Consider the following 16,253-nt stretch of genomic DNA (forward strand, 5'->3'; position numbering starts at 1 on the left):
TTTTCTTGGCACAACGCGCACCAGCAAAATTTTATAAGAATGAGAATAGAATATTATAGAATAGTCTTTATTGACATTGCCGAACACAAGATGTACATTGAAAGGAGAGTAAACATTAAAAACAGTAGAATATGAATATATATATATCATTTAAATCTGAATCAGAAGTACAAAAGCAAAATTTTATAAGAATGAGAATAGAATATTATAGAATAGTCTTTATTGACATTGCTGAACACAAGATGTACAGTGAAAGGAGAGTAAACATTAAAAAACAGTATATATATATATATATATATATATATATATATATATATATATATCATTTAAATCTGAATCAGAAGTACAAAAGCAAAATTTTATAAGAATGAGAATAGAATATTATAGAATAGCCTTTATTGACATTGCCGAACACAAGATGTACAGTGAGAGTAAACATTAAAAACAGTAGAATATATATATATATATATCATTTAAATCTGAATCAGAAGTACAAAAGCAAAATTTTATAAGAATGAGAATAGAACAGTCTTATATTATAGAACAGCCGAACACAAGATGTACAGTGAAAGGAGAGTAAACATTAAAAACAGTAGAAAATATATATATATATATGATTTAAATCTGAATCACAAGTACAAAAGCAAAATTTTAAAAGCTTACATAGTGTTTTAAAAGTTTTTGCGTATTTAGAACAGACTGAATAAGAAAATAACACTACACTCATATGATGCACTTAGGCTTACTGAACAAAAATGTGTGAGTTTTTCCTCCTGACTGGTGTGTGATGTGTGTTGGACTTGTAACTACACATTATCAACATTAAAAAAAAAAAGTGAAACTCAAATGACCTGTTGAACGGGTTTAACTGGAATATTACAGCCTTTAAAAAAGAAGCAACTTTGACCAGGAGACTGCCTCAACTGTTGGAACATCACTTGTTATTAAACTACTTCTTTTCTGTCAGCTGTTTCTGAATCCCGCAGCTGTTTTTGGCTTAACGCGGAATGAATTAAATGTGTCTAATGTGATGTTTTGCTGTATTATTACAGTTAATTACTGGTTAATGTTCTATTTTAATCGTTCTCTATTGTTATAATGAAAGGGAATAGAGGAGCTTGCATACTGACGTTGCCTTAGGAATGAGACAGTGGGAGAACACTATGTTTAAATTCCACAAGCCTGAGACGTGACTGCCTCTCGTTTGGCCTTCAGACGACAAGAAATACACCTCATATATAAAAAAAGAGAGGAGACTTATTCATCACTGCAGTGCTGCCATGACGGAGAATAATAATAGGATGGATTCACAGCTTTAAATCGTTTTAATGCATTTTAATGTGTTGAATGTATAAAAGAAAGCTATAAGAATTTTAAATATATGCAAGTTACCAAACACAGAACACAAAAAGGCTCCATTAGCATGAAGCTAACAACATTCCTGTTATTGCAGTTGATCGATTTAAATGGGAGCTACTGTTTTTTGTAACCTGGACCTTATTTCTGGCATAAAATGGCTGAATATTTTGTCCGATTCTGAGGTTGTGGAAGAACCGTAGCAGTAGCAAATGATGATAACAGGTAACTCCGGACTCAACGGGGAATAGCACTAGCGTACGATAACAAAATATTGTTGAAATAAACGAGTTTCGTGGCAGATAATGTGTTATTTAGAGGCTGCTTTTTGGTGCCCCATTCACTCCCACTATATGGATATACACAGATCTAAATATCTCCCGAACAACTACAAATTACACAAAAGTTATATGGGTGAATAAACGATTGTATTTTATGTCAGAAATAAGGTCCAGTTTGTAAAAAACAGTAGTTCCCCTTATCCCCCGTAATCTCTGTTAACTTGCAAGAAAATGAACACTGCATTGGTTGAGCAGATTAAACACGGGAAAAAAGCATAATATTACTATTTTGCTGTCGATCACGTTAAAGACTTAGATTTTGTAGATTTTAAACACATTAGCAGGTACTAATTTTTAATATTCACCTTTAATATTCACTTATTCACTTATCTTATAATCTTGTTAATATTGTGTATACTTATTTTATTTTTATTGTTGATTTTAGCTTTTGTTATATTTATGTATGGTTGAATGCCTGTACATTGCTGCTGCAACAGAGAAATTTCCCAGTTTGGGATTAATAAAGAAACTATCTATCTATCTAATTATGCTAGGTCAACTGGTCCATTAATAAAAGATCAGATAGATGATGAAATTGAGATTCATGGTTCCCAGATGATGAATCATAATAAGACGACTTCTCTATCTGAATGTTTGTCTTTCATAGTAAGAACAAACTGCCGTGAAATTGTGTCCCCTTTACTTCCCACTGAGAGCAACCAATTGGTCAAGTTTCTAACTTGCCCAAGAATAAGTCCTGCGTGTCCTCAGCTGTGTTTGTTTGCTAATTAACAAATATTACTATTCTGCAAAAACACACTAAGAGTTGCTATAAAAAAAAAAAAAAAAAAAAAAAAAAATCAGCACGTCAGCAGATTCATTGTTACCATGTTAGCATGCTGACGTTAGCATCAATCTCAAAGCTCCATCCAGCATCAGAGCCGCTAGCATGACTGTAGCCTTTGTCCCTGGTTCTCTAAATACAGAACTGGAGCCTTCCTGCTTTTTGAGTTTTATAGGTGGTTTAAATTCATCCAATATTTTTGTCACACGGAGTGCATGAAATAGTTCCACTTGTCTCCTGACATTTGGTCACAGATAATCCAAAGTGTTGCTTGTGCTAAAGGTGAAATAATTATTTACCTGCATTGTGAGTGTGTAGGATGTGTATTTTTATTTTTTATTTTTGTCACTCGACTCAAAAGACTAAAATACCCACTTCGATTTTGACAGTTTTTTTTTTTTTAATGTCTCTCTCAATTCTTGACAAATGTACAGAAGTGAAACACTGAGTCACAAACTGTTGAGACCATGGCTTATTGGGAATGAAAACAAGGCTCAGGTTTATGACAATCACAATGAAAATGTTAACACAACGTAAAGAGTCGTACAGCAGGGGGCAGTCAGTCTCAGTCTTTACAATCTCTCAAATGAAACAATTTATTGCATATACAATATCTGTAATTTTCTTTCCGGAAAGGGGGGGGGGGGGGGGGCGGGGTTGATAAAGTGTGAATTTACATTGAGAAACATTTCACATCACATTCTTGTCAACGTTTCTCCGTGTTATAAAATACACCGGATAAGAAAAGTCATTCTGAAGTGCAACAGAATCCAATAAAACCCATAAATGACATTGCTGCTCTCAGAACAAAATTTTACCATCAACATCGCTTCGTCTTCCACCACAGACAGATCTCACCAACGTTTGGCACTTTCTAGGTGCTAATTTCGGACCCTGTGTGATTATATATGTACATATATAATCACACAGGGGCCGAATATATAAACACTAACACAGACACACACACACCTGCTTGGGTGCAGGCACACATGGTGGATGATGTTCAGGAACTTCTTCTATCTTCTTATCTCTTCTACAGGCAAAGTAAAAAAAAAAAAAAAAATCTAATCTGGGCATTTTTTTTTTTGTTGCATTTTGTTTTGTTTTTTTGTGTGAACAAACAAATGGACATGTCTCTACATTAGCAGCAATATTACAGCCATAGAGCAGACGAACAGGGCCGCAGACAGTTACCCATTTAAAACCTCTACAATAAGGAACCAAGCAACTCTCTTCAACTAATTATACACAGGCAACATTTGTTAAGACCTTTAGACTTTCAAACCGGTGGTGGGCAAACTACGGTGCGCGGGCCACATACAGCCCATTGGGATGTTTAATCTGGCCTGTCGAGCGTTTATAGTAATTTCCTTTTTCCTGCAATACCGTGTGCTGCAGATGATTTCAGGAGACGAGTCAATCGTCTCAACTTGCTTGTAATTTATATTTTCTACTACTGTCCCGTGTGGCCCTTGAACCAAAAAGTTTACCCACCGCTTACTGTTCTTTAAAAATATAATGCTGCCTTCAAACGAGCAGCAAAAACAAGTAACAGATCTTCAATGGAAGCTGGTGATATGAAGCCATAAACGGACTGCCGACACTCGTCGTTCAGGTAGCTTCTACTTTTTTATCAACGATGATGAATGACGACTTAAACTAGCACGTCGGAAACCCCTCCACGGCGACAGTTCAGACCTCGTATTACGATCCATCCTGGGGAATCCGATCACAAGTGACCAGGTTAAAGCACAGGTGTGAACACACCTACGACCGGTGGGATCACATTTGAGAGATCCGATCTCTGACCACATGTGGACGTGCGTGGTCTGGGTCGCATTGTCGGCATTTCTTTGGTAGCGTGAACGCACAATGAGTCCCGGATTAAAGACCTCCAACTCAACAGGGGTGCTCTTGTGTCTACGGAGTTTTGCCTCACTCATTCAGGAAAAAAACCCAATTAATGATCACTTAAAACATAAAAACCATCGTAAAATATTCTGTCCTTGTACCTGTTATCTAACGAAGTAGTAAATAAATCTAAGCAAGCATTAACAAATGATGTAATACGAGTACATCGAGTGTGATTCTGTGATTAAACAATACATCAGCAAGCGGTTAGTTACTGGTGTGATCATGATCATGTTGACGGGTATCGGAAAATAAGGGATAAAGACCAATAATCTCCCAATCCCGGAGATTACGTAGCATACAGAAGCTTCCAGGGTTGGAGTTACAATCTGATTTTTGTGGAGGTAAAGGTCATGAAGCACACACACAAAAACAAAAACAGCGCTGTTCTTGGTTCTGAAACAGCAGTAGGTAGAGATCCATTAGAGACGGCGGCTGATGCCGGTGTTTATTTCAAATCTGGAGATAGGCTGGTCACTTGCAATCTGATCGCACGGGACGGATGTTAACGCGAGGTAGCTAGCCAAAAAAACGGCCACGCATTTATTTAAAATCCCTGTCGCTCGTAGCGTTACGCCGCGCAAACAAAGGTTGCTGCCGAGTAAGCTAACAAACCTACATAGGTTCCCTGTGTATAATCAGCTTTACTCTACCTTCCTAACTCTTAGCTACATTCACATGCCAATAAAACTGTTCTTCTCGCGTCTATTTTACAAAACCCCGGATTCAGCCCGTGCTCAAAAAAAAAAAAAAGGGGGGTGATGTTCCAACTAGGCCCACAAACAGCATAGAATAGACATACATATTGAGAGAAATTTATATATTAGTTTAGTATATATAATATACAAACAGTGTACATAGTCTCTGACAGTAGTTGACGGGATGAAGGGAGAGAGAGAAAGAAAGAAAGAAAGAGAGGCAACCTTTAGTCTCGGTTCCCAGTTTGTTAAATCCCCTTTCACACCAAAACTACCACCTTCCCGTTTGTGTGTCTCTGTTAACGTATCTGAACACTGTTCGGATTTGGTATGACTGGGAAAACACAGGTAACACGTAGAGTAGCTATTACGTAGTGTGATATATATATATATTTATTTATTTATTTATGGGATACTATAGGAACTGGGTGATTTAAAAAAACAAACTAAACCAGGTCAAACCGTCTTCTTTCAGTCTAACCACTGACGTTGAAATGCAACAACCCTGAAAACCCGAAATCGTGTGTGAACAGTGCCGAGCGCGCGTTAACGTTTTAAGTGAGGGTGACGTCCAGGCGCAGCTTGAACCCGGGTCCTGTCTCAGACACGAGCCGCGGAAAAGCCGCACGAGGTCGGCGATGTGCGTGTACATCCCGGTGTGTACGAGGGGAGGGAAGACTGACGGGAGGCGGTACAGGTGCACGCCTGGAAAGCAAAAGAACAGTCAGACACAGATTAAGGAAGAGAATGTTATAATAAGAAGAATAATACGTCTCTATCGCGACAGCTTCCACCCACCGTGTTGTGTCACATCGTTCTGCTGTACTGTATGCCGGTCTTGGAGGCGATGTTGGACCAAGGGAGCAGAGAGCGCAGCAGCGACTGGGCCTGACGGTAGAGCCTCTGAGGGATGGAGCAGGGGCTCAGGCTGGCCAGGGTTGAACCGATGTGCTGGATGTAGTCAGTGCGGCGGGACGTTAAGGAAAACAGTTATCGATCCGACACATCTGAGTGAGTTAGAGCAGGTTATTACAACTTTCTGACCTTTTTTATAGTCGAAATTAGCAAAAGAAAACTCCAGATGGGCATTTTGAGGCTCAGGTGTTGAAAGGTTAATTATGCACACTGCCTGGCCAAAAAAGAGGGTTAAGGTCTGGACTCTGTGGTGGCCAATCCATGTGTGAAAATGATGTCTCATGCTCCCTGAACCACTCTTTCACAATCTGAGCCCCATGAATCCTGACATTGTCATCTTGGAATATGATCCATTGATGGAATAACCTGGTCATTCAGTATATTCAGGTAGTCAGCTGACCTCATTCTTTGGACACATAATGTTGCTGAACCTAGACCTGAGCAACTGCAGCAACCCCAGATCATAGCACTGCCCCCACAGGCTTGTACAGTAGACACTAGTCATGATGGGTGCATCACTTCATCTGCCTCTCTTCTTACCCTGATGCCCCCATCACTCTGGAACAGGGTAAATCTGGACTCATCAGACCACATGACCTTCTTCCATTGCTCCAGAGTCCAATCTTTATGCTCCCTAGCAAATTGAAGCCTTTTTTTTCCCGGTTATCCTCACTGATTAGTGGTTTTCTTAAGGCTACACAGCTGTTAAGTCCCAATCCATTGAGTTCCCTTCACATTGTACGTGTAGAAATGTTCTTACCCTGATGGTTCCCCACTATCCTTCCAGTTTTTAATAATGCGTTGGACAGTTCTTAACCCAGTTTTAGTAGTTTCTTCAATCTCCTTAGATGTTTTCTCTGCTTGATGCATGCCAATGACCACAGGATGTGTCTTTAGACATGGTTGTTTAAGAAATGAGAAGCTACTCATTGCATCAGTTGGGGTTAAATAACTCGTTGTCAGCTGAAACATAATCACCCATGCAGTAAGTATGTAATAGGACGCTCCTACCTATTTGCTTAGTTAAATCCAGGTGGTGACTTTTTTTTTTTTTTTTCTGGCCAGGCAGTGTATTTCTTCAGCCTGAGAGCGTTTCCTAAACAAACACCGACATGTTTTTCCTGCCTCCACAAAAGGATATAATATCGTCCAGGGCGGGTGACCCCCGTTGATGTAGAGCACGTACGTGAATCCGTCTTTGAGGACGCCCCGTATGGAGTAGTAGTAGGGCAGGTAGTGGTGCTGCCTGAAGTCCCTGTTCTCGTAGAAGTGGATGGCAGTGTTGTTAGTGGTGAGGACGTGCAGGTAGATGGCCTTGCAGTGGTCCTGGGCCGTCGTGGAGATGTGCTCCTTCAAACTGTCCAGCAGTAGGGAGCCTGAAGGGACGAGACGAAAGGGACACACTTAAGAGTCGCGTTTCCTCGTTGGTGTCCATGAGGTTATGAACACTGCACTCCCTTTAGTTTGGCAAGACAAATAAAGCCAAATGGTTTATATTTTTACCATCTGTGAACTAAAAAGGGTGATCCCAAATTGATTTTGCATATTAACCTATTAAAATTGAACTTAAACGTCCCAGGCTCTTCTGCATGGATGCATCTTTCTGAAACCACAACTGAGTTCTGTCCGTTGTCACATCCTGTTGTTGACGGGACATTTTTTGGCACACTGACAGTATTTGAAGTGACAACAACAAACGGGTTTTCCTCTTGAGTTTAGCGAGTTTGAAAGACGGTTTTGTTATATGCAATAAAGCCTTTTGGTATCACTACAGATGTTTTTGATATGACATGGTACGACATGACACGATACGTCACGTCACGTCACGATACGATACAACACAGGAGGATACCACATGGTTTGATACGATACGATACGATACGATACGATACAGGAGGATACGACATGATACAGGAGGATACGACATCGATTCGATACGATACGATACGATACGACACGATGCGATACCGGAGGATACGACACGATACAGGAGGATACCACATGGTTCGATACGATACGATACGATACGATACGATACGATACGACATGATACAGGAGGATACCACATGGTTCAATTCGATACGATACGATACGATACGATACGACATGATACAGGAGGATACCACATGGTTCGATTCGATTCGATACGATACGATACGATACGACGGATACAGGAGGATACGACACGATACAGGAGGATACCACATGGTTCGATTCGATACGATACGATACGATACAACGCGATACAGGAGGATACGACACGATACAGGAGGATACCACATGGTTTGATACGATACGATACGATACGATACGATACGATACAATACGATACGATACGATACGATACGATACGATACGACACGATACGATGCGATGCGACACGACACGATACAGGAGGATACGACACGATACAGGAGGACACGACATGGTTCGATACGGGCTCAGGGCGCCTTATGGCACTCCCTTTAGTTTGGAAAGAAAAGTAAAGCTGTATGGTTTATTTTTTTTTACCATTTGTGAACTACAAAGACTAAAATTATATATAAAAACTAAACTGACTTTGCATATTGACCTATTAAAAATTTAACCTAAACGTCCCAGGCTCATCTACATGGATGCATCTTTCTGAAACCATAACGGAGTCCTGTCCGTTGTCATTCTTAGACGGCGAGTACTTCCTGTTGTTGACGGGACATTTTTTGGCACACTGACAGTATTTTAAGTGGCGACAACAAGCGGGTTTTCCTCTTGAGCTTAGCAACAACACGGGACAGAAAACAATGGAGGAATGCTTTGAGACGAGAACGATTAACAACAATGGATTAATAACGGAGAGTTGGTGTTGTGGAGGAGAGGAACTCATCCCTTTCGCCTTAAATGTAGACAAGAAAGCAGACAGAAAGACTCTGTCCTGTAGCTGTTGCATTGCGTTGTCAATATTTAATTCATAACGGTCAGTTAAAGCAAAATAAATGGGCCTCTATTGTCACTTTGTGGTATTAAATTGGAAATGAAACTCCAGATATGGCTGATAAGACGACATCCACAGTTATTACAAATTACTAGAGGTCCCCAGGTAAAATAGGACTTTAGGGAGTAGGACAGGGTGAGAAGGTTGTCCAGGCATGTGGAGGTCAGCTGAGGATGAGACGTGAAGGTTTACCAGACAAAAGAACAGACCCAGAAGCTGCTGGAGGGATCGTTTATCCTCAGGATGCTACGGGAAAAACTGGAAAGCGTTTCTAGGGAAAGCGACGCCGTCTGGAATACCGTGCTTAGTGTGTTGCCGCCACAACCTGACTCACTGATGGATATTTCCACTTTAAAAGGACACTTAATTAGCTTCTAACATTGAGCCCAGCGTACGCACTGATGTACTTGTTGCTCGGCAAGTCCCTCAGTTATCACGGGCATCTCTTTCCACGGCTCCTAAGTGGATTTACGGAGGCCGATTTGTGAGATATGAGTCAGATAAGATTTGCCGTAACTGCTGCTGATTGTGTGCGTGTGTGATAAAGACGAGGGGAGAAGGCAGGAATTACCTATGCCATGTTTCCTGAACTCCTTGACCACTCCCAGGCTCAGGATGTATGCTACCTGTGTGTCCACAGGAAAACTGGAGGCCAGGATGTCTCCATCCTAAAAGAAACACAGGTTTAGATCCTGCAATAAAAACTCTCTGAGGGCTCAGGAGTGATTTCTCTCGCTCTGATTTGCCTCGTCATAATGAAGTCAAAGCACATGCAGCCCTGAAATGCAAATCTTGTGTTAAAGTACTTTCCATATAACCAACAGTGAGAGGTCAAGTATCTTTTTAAGTGCACATTTCTTTCTCACACAAGAAAAATTAGATATATATGCATTCAGACCATTTCCAAACTCAGAACTTGTCTTCTAAATTAATTTAAACATTAATTTTTCCTCGTCAAAATGAAAGAGCAGCTCTTCTTTCCACCAGTTTTTTTTTTTCTCACCACCCCGTCATCCCTCACTTCTCATTTCAGGCTAATGACTCAAGCATCAAGGGGCATCTGGTTTGTCTAATTAGCACACTAAAAACAGACTCCACCATCAGTCAGTGATCCACTTATGACATTTCCAAGTGGCAGCTGCCTCCAACGCGCCCGGTGACAGCATCTCCGCCGGGTGCGACATCAGAGAGTCGTACCTCTTTGTGTACTTTGGTCCGGCCTTTGATCTCGGCCACAATCATTCCCACGATGCCTCCCCTGAAGGTGGCCGCGAGGGAGAAGAACTTCTTGTTGGAGGTGATGTCTTGATACCATGAGTCTGGGTACCTGGAGTCAGTCAGACGGGTCAGAGTTCACGAGTCAGAGTCAGAAAAATCAGTCCCAACCAACGGCAAACACACTGAAACGACGTCTTACTCGATTGGGAACCAATCGCCGCAGAGCAGCTTGACATTCTCTATGTCATCGTGGCAGAGGAAGCGGAGCTGGACTTCACTGAGAGCTGTGGGAGGCACCACGTCACTCATTCACACCTGCAACGACCAACAGAGAAGTGAAATAAGGAAACACATGACAATAGTGTGCGTTTGTGTGAATCATTCAGATGGAAAAACACATTATACAGTCGCTCAAATCTTGTTGGATGAAGGGTGCTAAAAAGGCTGCAAGAAGTTTGTTCTCGCTCCTCAGCCTGCAAGAACAATTGTGTTCTTGCAGGCCGAGGAGCGAGAACAAACTTCTCGCTCCTCGGCCTGCAAGAACAAAATTATGTATATTTTGTTCTTGCAGCCCTAGTTTGGGAGTTCCAGCTTGTTCTTGACACTTCAACCTGGCAGAGCTTTTTTTTCTTGCGTAGTGTCCGACAACTATTCTGTGATTGGTCAGAAATTGGAAGTGGGCGTGGTTAAGGCGGAAAGGTGAGCTCCCAGATGCTAATATTCGCAGTGTCACCGCTAATGATCCGACGGACGCGATAGTCAAAACGGTAGCCGACGTCCAAAAATAATAATAACAAAAATGCCCACAATGCTTAGCACGTGTGACGTATGCTGCAGGGGGAGGGGCCTATGAGGACTTCCTCGGAGTTCGGAACTTGAGTTTCTCGTGAAGTATAAACGTCCCGGCCAGAACAAACCTTTTTTTCTTGTTCTCGCAGCCCTAGGAGCGTCGAAGGTCCGTTGGTGACACGTTTACGCCATCCACTACCGTTGGATGAGTCTATCGACGTGAGGAATGAGGCGAATCTGCTGTGAGATACATTTATGCCGGTGTGTTGCACGATGACTTTCTCTTTTGTCGTTCTTTGCCGACCAACACCACAAGAGAAGCAACTGTTCGCTCACTCAATGACTTCATTGTGAAAGAATAACCTGGACCGGTCAATATGTGTCGGGATTTGCTCCGACAGTGCAGCTGCAACGACTGGTAAACAGAAAGGCCTCTTAGCGAGTGTTCACACAGTGGCACCAAAAAAAAAAAAATGGTACAGTACCTAAATTAGTACCGGATGAGAATGATGAGAAAACCACTCAACACACGTCTTTTTAAAGCTGTGTGTGAAGAAATGGGAAGTGAACACACAAAAACTTGTGCTGGTTGACGCGTGAAAAAGTCCCCACCCGTCTATTTGAACTGCGAGATGAGGTAATGTCGTTTCTGCACCATTGTGATGGACCGTACGGCAGAACGCATGACTCCCGTTGGCTTGCAAAGTTGGCATACGTGACTTTTTCAGCGCTTTCATTACTTTTAATGTGGCGACTGCAAGGGAAGACCGTCACCGTCTTCAGCGTCCAGGACCAAATTAAAGCCACGAGCCTCAAGATTGAACTGTGGCGTGGCCGTCTCGATCGCAGAGAATTCGACAGTTTCCCGGAACACTTGCTGATTTTCTCATCGCTGCTTTAGAGGACGTGGACGGGAGCACAGTTGCATCCTTCAAGCAACATCTTCAAGACCTACACTTGCTCTTATTTCCCAGAATTAGAAGCAAGCTTTGATTGGATCAGAAATCCATTTGGGGACAAAACAAACCGAGCAATTCACTTCCAAGCTTTCACCAAGAGAGGTTGACAGCCTTGTGGACACTGCATCAGATGGGACACTGAAGACAACTTTCAGGGAGAAAGGTCTGACTGACTTTTGGCTCCACACATACCAACCTGAGCATCCTGATCTGGATGACTCTGCTCTGAAACCGTTGATGCCTGTCGTTTCCAACCACCTACAACGGTTGAAGTTGGATTTTCCACACTTGTTCGCAAACAAAGCAGCGCAACCGAATCAGCGCGGACTACGACATGAGACTGAAACTCTCCAGGTTGGAGTCAGACATTGCTTCACTCTTGGCCCATTCTTCCCATTAAGATGGCAAAAAAAAAAAAAGACTATGATATACGGCTGAACGATATGGACAAAATTTCATATCTCGATATCGATACCATTTATTTTTTTTAAAAGCCCTCTTTCGAGACTGTGTACACGGGTACCATGTCTTTTGCAATGTGGTGTGTTATAGCGTCTGTAATGTGTTTATGTCTGGTGGACGTCGACTCATACGGTGTAACGCCACTGAACGCATCAGCAATCAAACTTTGATTGGGCTTCTTTTGGGATTACTGAGAAGTCCCCGGTGTTTCTCTCATTGCAATACACTCTTCGTGCAGCACGTGATGGTGTTGTTTCATGTGGTGAAACATGTTTCTTGTGCTGTCTTGCTTCGTCGCAATTTTCGCCAAGCACAACCAGCACGACACCTCGCTCTGGTTTACATCATCCTTTTTAAATCCAAAATACCTCCAAATAACGGAAGATGCTTTATGTTTTGGCACCAAATCAGATTCTGCACTAGTAACACGGGAATCAATTGTCGCTCCCATCCCAAGCCCACAAAAATACTCCCGTCATATCCCGATCACGTGACTGCCCCCCAAAAAAATCCTGTCCCGCAAAATCCCGACAGAAAGACTCCCAAATCCCGTCCCGCTCCCTATGTTGTTGTCTAAAGTTGGGCGCACTCACCGCATTGCAGCGTCACTTTTTAATTAAACCTCCGGCTCCGTCCCGCTCCCGTTGATTATTTGCTCTATCCCGTCCCTATCACATTACCAACAGTGAAACTGACTCCCGTACTGCGGGATTCCGGCGGGAATACCGAAAAGTTGTCACCCTCTATTCTGCACCGCCACCGGCCGCATTATCTTCCACGCTCACTTTACTTTCTTTCTTTTTAATTTCCCCGCTGTGTGTGTAGTGTGTGTGTGCGTCTCAGTCTCCGTCGCCCTCACTCCCGCCCTCATATGTTTGTCATTGGTCTGTATCGTTTATATCGTTGCTTTTTCGATACTAGTATCTTGAATGTTCATATCCAGATATAGATACGATAACGATATATCGTTCAGCCCTAGTCCATGAGTGTTTGTGTTACAGGTTAGGTGGCGTTTGGTCTGAAAAAGTTTGAGAAGCACTGCTTTAGAACAAGCAAACTCCACACAGGATTCGAACCAAGAACCAAGAACCTTCGAACCAAGAACCTTCTTGCTGTGAGGCATCGGTGCTAACCACCACACCACTGCGCCGCCCTGTTTGAGTATTTACGAAGCTTAAAAGATAATTTTACACATTTTTAGTCGGCTTCTTTTTAACTAATTACTATATATTATCCTCTTCTTTTCTTAACCCATGGGCAGTAGAACCACATTTACATCAAACTATGAGATACGGAGTTATTGTCACAGAAATAATTGTCAAATTTGACAATAGGAACAACAGGAAGGTTAAGCTTGGTACAGCGATCGCAAATATTGTTTGTACCATAGCTGCGGCTGCAACAACTAAACTTTCTCCTTGGGGATCAATAAAGTTTTATCTTATTTGTTTACACGGACCATATTTTATTTTTATTTTTTTTGACATGTGAGAAGCAGCTCTGGTCACCGTGGAGCGTCAAGTCTGCAATAAATCTAACACGAGTCGGAGAAGTTCCTCTTAGGAAAGACGGAGCCACGTTTTAAACATTCATTCATTCATTCATTCATTAATTTTCTGTAACCTCTTGTCCTCTGGGGGGTCGCGGGGGCCGGAGCCTATCCCCAGCTGTCATTGGGCAAAACATGCAAACCACACACACCCAGAACCTTCTTGCTTTCCAAATCAATTCCTGCGTTATTAATCTTTTTTTAAAAGTTTAATCAACTCGTCGTTTTGCTACGATCCATGCCTCCGTCCCTCCTGGAAACTCGTCACCTGATGTTTACGAGAAATTATCAGATCAAGTGTTTGCACACGGTTATAAGGAGCTGATATTTTTCCTACTGAACAGATTATCAAAGGTTGACACCACCTCTCCACCGTCTGATTGAGCCAAATGAGCCATTTCTACTCTGATTATTAGTATGATGCTGGTGTCCATGTAAGCGCAGCATGTCTGTGTGTGTATCCAGTTCAATCAATACCACCGAGGCACGTCTGACTCTGTACTCTATGTACTTTTTCAAAATATGACAATTTTAAAATAAAAACTTAACGTCTGAAGCAAAAACTGAACTCAACTCAGTTTAAAAAAAGTCGATTAACTGGTCAAACGTGGACATAATAAGTCATATATCTCATATACACCAGGTCACACATGTGAAGGTTGTGGAAATGAAACAGAATGAACCATTAAGTCTGAAACTAGCAATCACTTTCATTTCTCAATAAACTGTTGAATATTTCCTCGATTAATCGTCTCATCTTCAAGTTAGAAAATATATAATCACACAAGACAAAGGCTTCAATCTATAACTTGCATTACATACTAATACAGTTCACTAAACTATCCATCTCATGTCACACACACAGCAGACAGGACCATGCTACTACTTATGTCACCAACACCGCTCTTCTATGTTCACATTTAACCGCGTTTCGGTTTTACATAATCAAAAATATTAAGACATGAATAAAGAAAACTGATTAAAACTTATTAAACCGCCGAAGCGCGCTCTTATAACTCACTTATATAGCTTAGCGGCACCTGCCTGCTCACAAACACGCCAGCTAGCCCTCAGCTAACCTTAGCTAACCCTGCGTTGCTAAGCTAACGTACCTTGTATCAACACTCGGACCGGAAGAAAGTCGATCAGAATTCGGCTCCGCGGGTATCAGTCGATACGGTCACTACTCCGGACACAGCATGGCAACGCACCGGATAATTTCCCGACCCCTCAGCGCCGTTTCATTACTGGGTCAACGCTACACAGGTTGCTAGCCGGAGCGCTGAATGCTTTGCTAACAGCTGGATGGATGTTTTCTTCCTGTTTGTGGCGGCTACACGGATGACGTCACACGCCAGAGCCGTTTTTTTTTTTTTTTTTTTTCTTCGCGGCGGTTTGGTTGTCGAACACGACGTGGGCTTTGGCGCCACCTACAGGACGAGTCGGGCATAGCAGGTAATTACAACTAGGTTATAATGGGTTTTAATGGAAAATAACTTAAAATCTTAATAGAATTATTACATAAATAAATAAAAGGAAACTATAAATGTTGGGATTAGCTAAAACTGATGAAAGAGACTGTTAAATTATTTAAGTAGTTAGCTCAAAGTAATAATGTGGCTCAATGTACTAGATATTTGTAAACACTATAACTAAAAAATATCTCTACAGCTTCTAGCAATGCAAAGATAATGGAAAAAAAATGGTAAAAATATTTGCATTTTTAGTGTTTAAATTAAATGTAATTGTAATGTCCAGCTTCTGCCAAAATTATTTTACATATATAGATATATATATATTTTATATACAATGAATGTTCAGAACATGTTGTCGGTGTAGGTGAATTGCTACTGAAGGTCATCTGACAAAAAAGTCAAGATTTTACTAATATTACTACTAGAATATTACAAGAAGTTATGCAATTTCCATTTAAAAAAATCTCGACATACTCTGATATATATATTATTATTATATTGTTCTTCATTTGTTTCTTAGACTTAATGTTTATATTTATGGCACAAGTCACTGAAATAAATTTCTTGCATGCCAGAAAATTAGCAAATTATTTTTCTATTTTTAATTTTTAAGATAATTGACTGATTAAACAGACAAAAAAAGATGTCAGAGCGCAGAAAGTTTCCATCACACACGTCCTTATATAAACTCTCTTTATCGTGTATTTATTCCATCTGTTGACTTCCCATTGCCACTGGTGAACTACAAATAGCTTCTATTGGTCATCGACACACAAGATCAAGAGACTCGTTTGATATAAGCAGCTAAATGAATCAATGTTTGAA

The 16,253-nt window shown here is 41.3% G+C and overlaps 1 protein-coding gene across 1 annotated transcript; it reads right to left on the bottom strand.

Moving 5' to 3' along the window:
* Nucleotides 1-2,862: 2,862 nt before the first annotated feature.
* Nucleotides 2,863-15,294, bottom strand: naa60 (N-alpha-acetyltransferase 60, NatF catalytic subunit). Its single transcript, XM_084571309.1, has 7 exons — nucleotides 15,066-15,294; nucleotides 10,394-10,509; nucleotides 10,174-10,303; nucleotides 9,548-9,644; nucleotides 7,147-7,381; nucleotides 5,889-6,054; nucleotides 2,863-5,795 (listed from the first exon to the last, which is right to left on the bottom strand). Exons 2-6 carry the CDS (start codon nucleotides 10,501-10,503, stop codon nucleotides 5,898-5,900), a joined length of 729 nt encoding a protein of 242 aa, XP_084427435.1. The 5' UTR covers nucleotides 10,504-10,509; nucleotides 15,066-15,294; the 3' UTR covers nucleotides 2,863-5,795; nucleotides 5,889-5,897.
* Nucleotides 15,295-16,253: the final 959 nt, after the last annotated feature.

Source organism: Chelon labrosus (assembly GCF_963514085.1).
Source record: "Chelon labrosus genome assembly, chromosome: 21".
Lineage (NCBI taxonomy): Eukaryota > Metazoa > Chordata > Actinopteri > Mugiliformes > Mugilidae > Chelon > Chelon labrosus.

Bases quoted from the DNA above. Each gene is read 5' to 3' on its own strand.
- naa60 (XM_084571309.1), bottom strand. From the start codon at position 10,503: ATGAGTGACGTGGTGCCTCCCACAGCTCTCAGTGAAGTCCAGCTCCGC. The intron at 9,645-10,173 runs GTACGACTCTCT...TGTTTCTTTTAG, and splicing joins GGACCAAAGTACACAAAGAG to GATGGAGACATCCTGGCCTC. The intron at 6,055-7,146 runs ATATCCTTTTGT...GTCCCGCCGCAC, and splicing joins CACCCGCCCTGGACGATATT to TGACTACATCCAGCACATCG.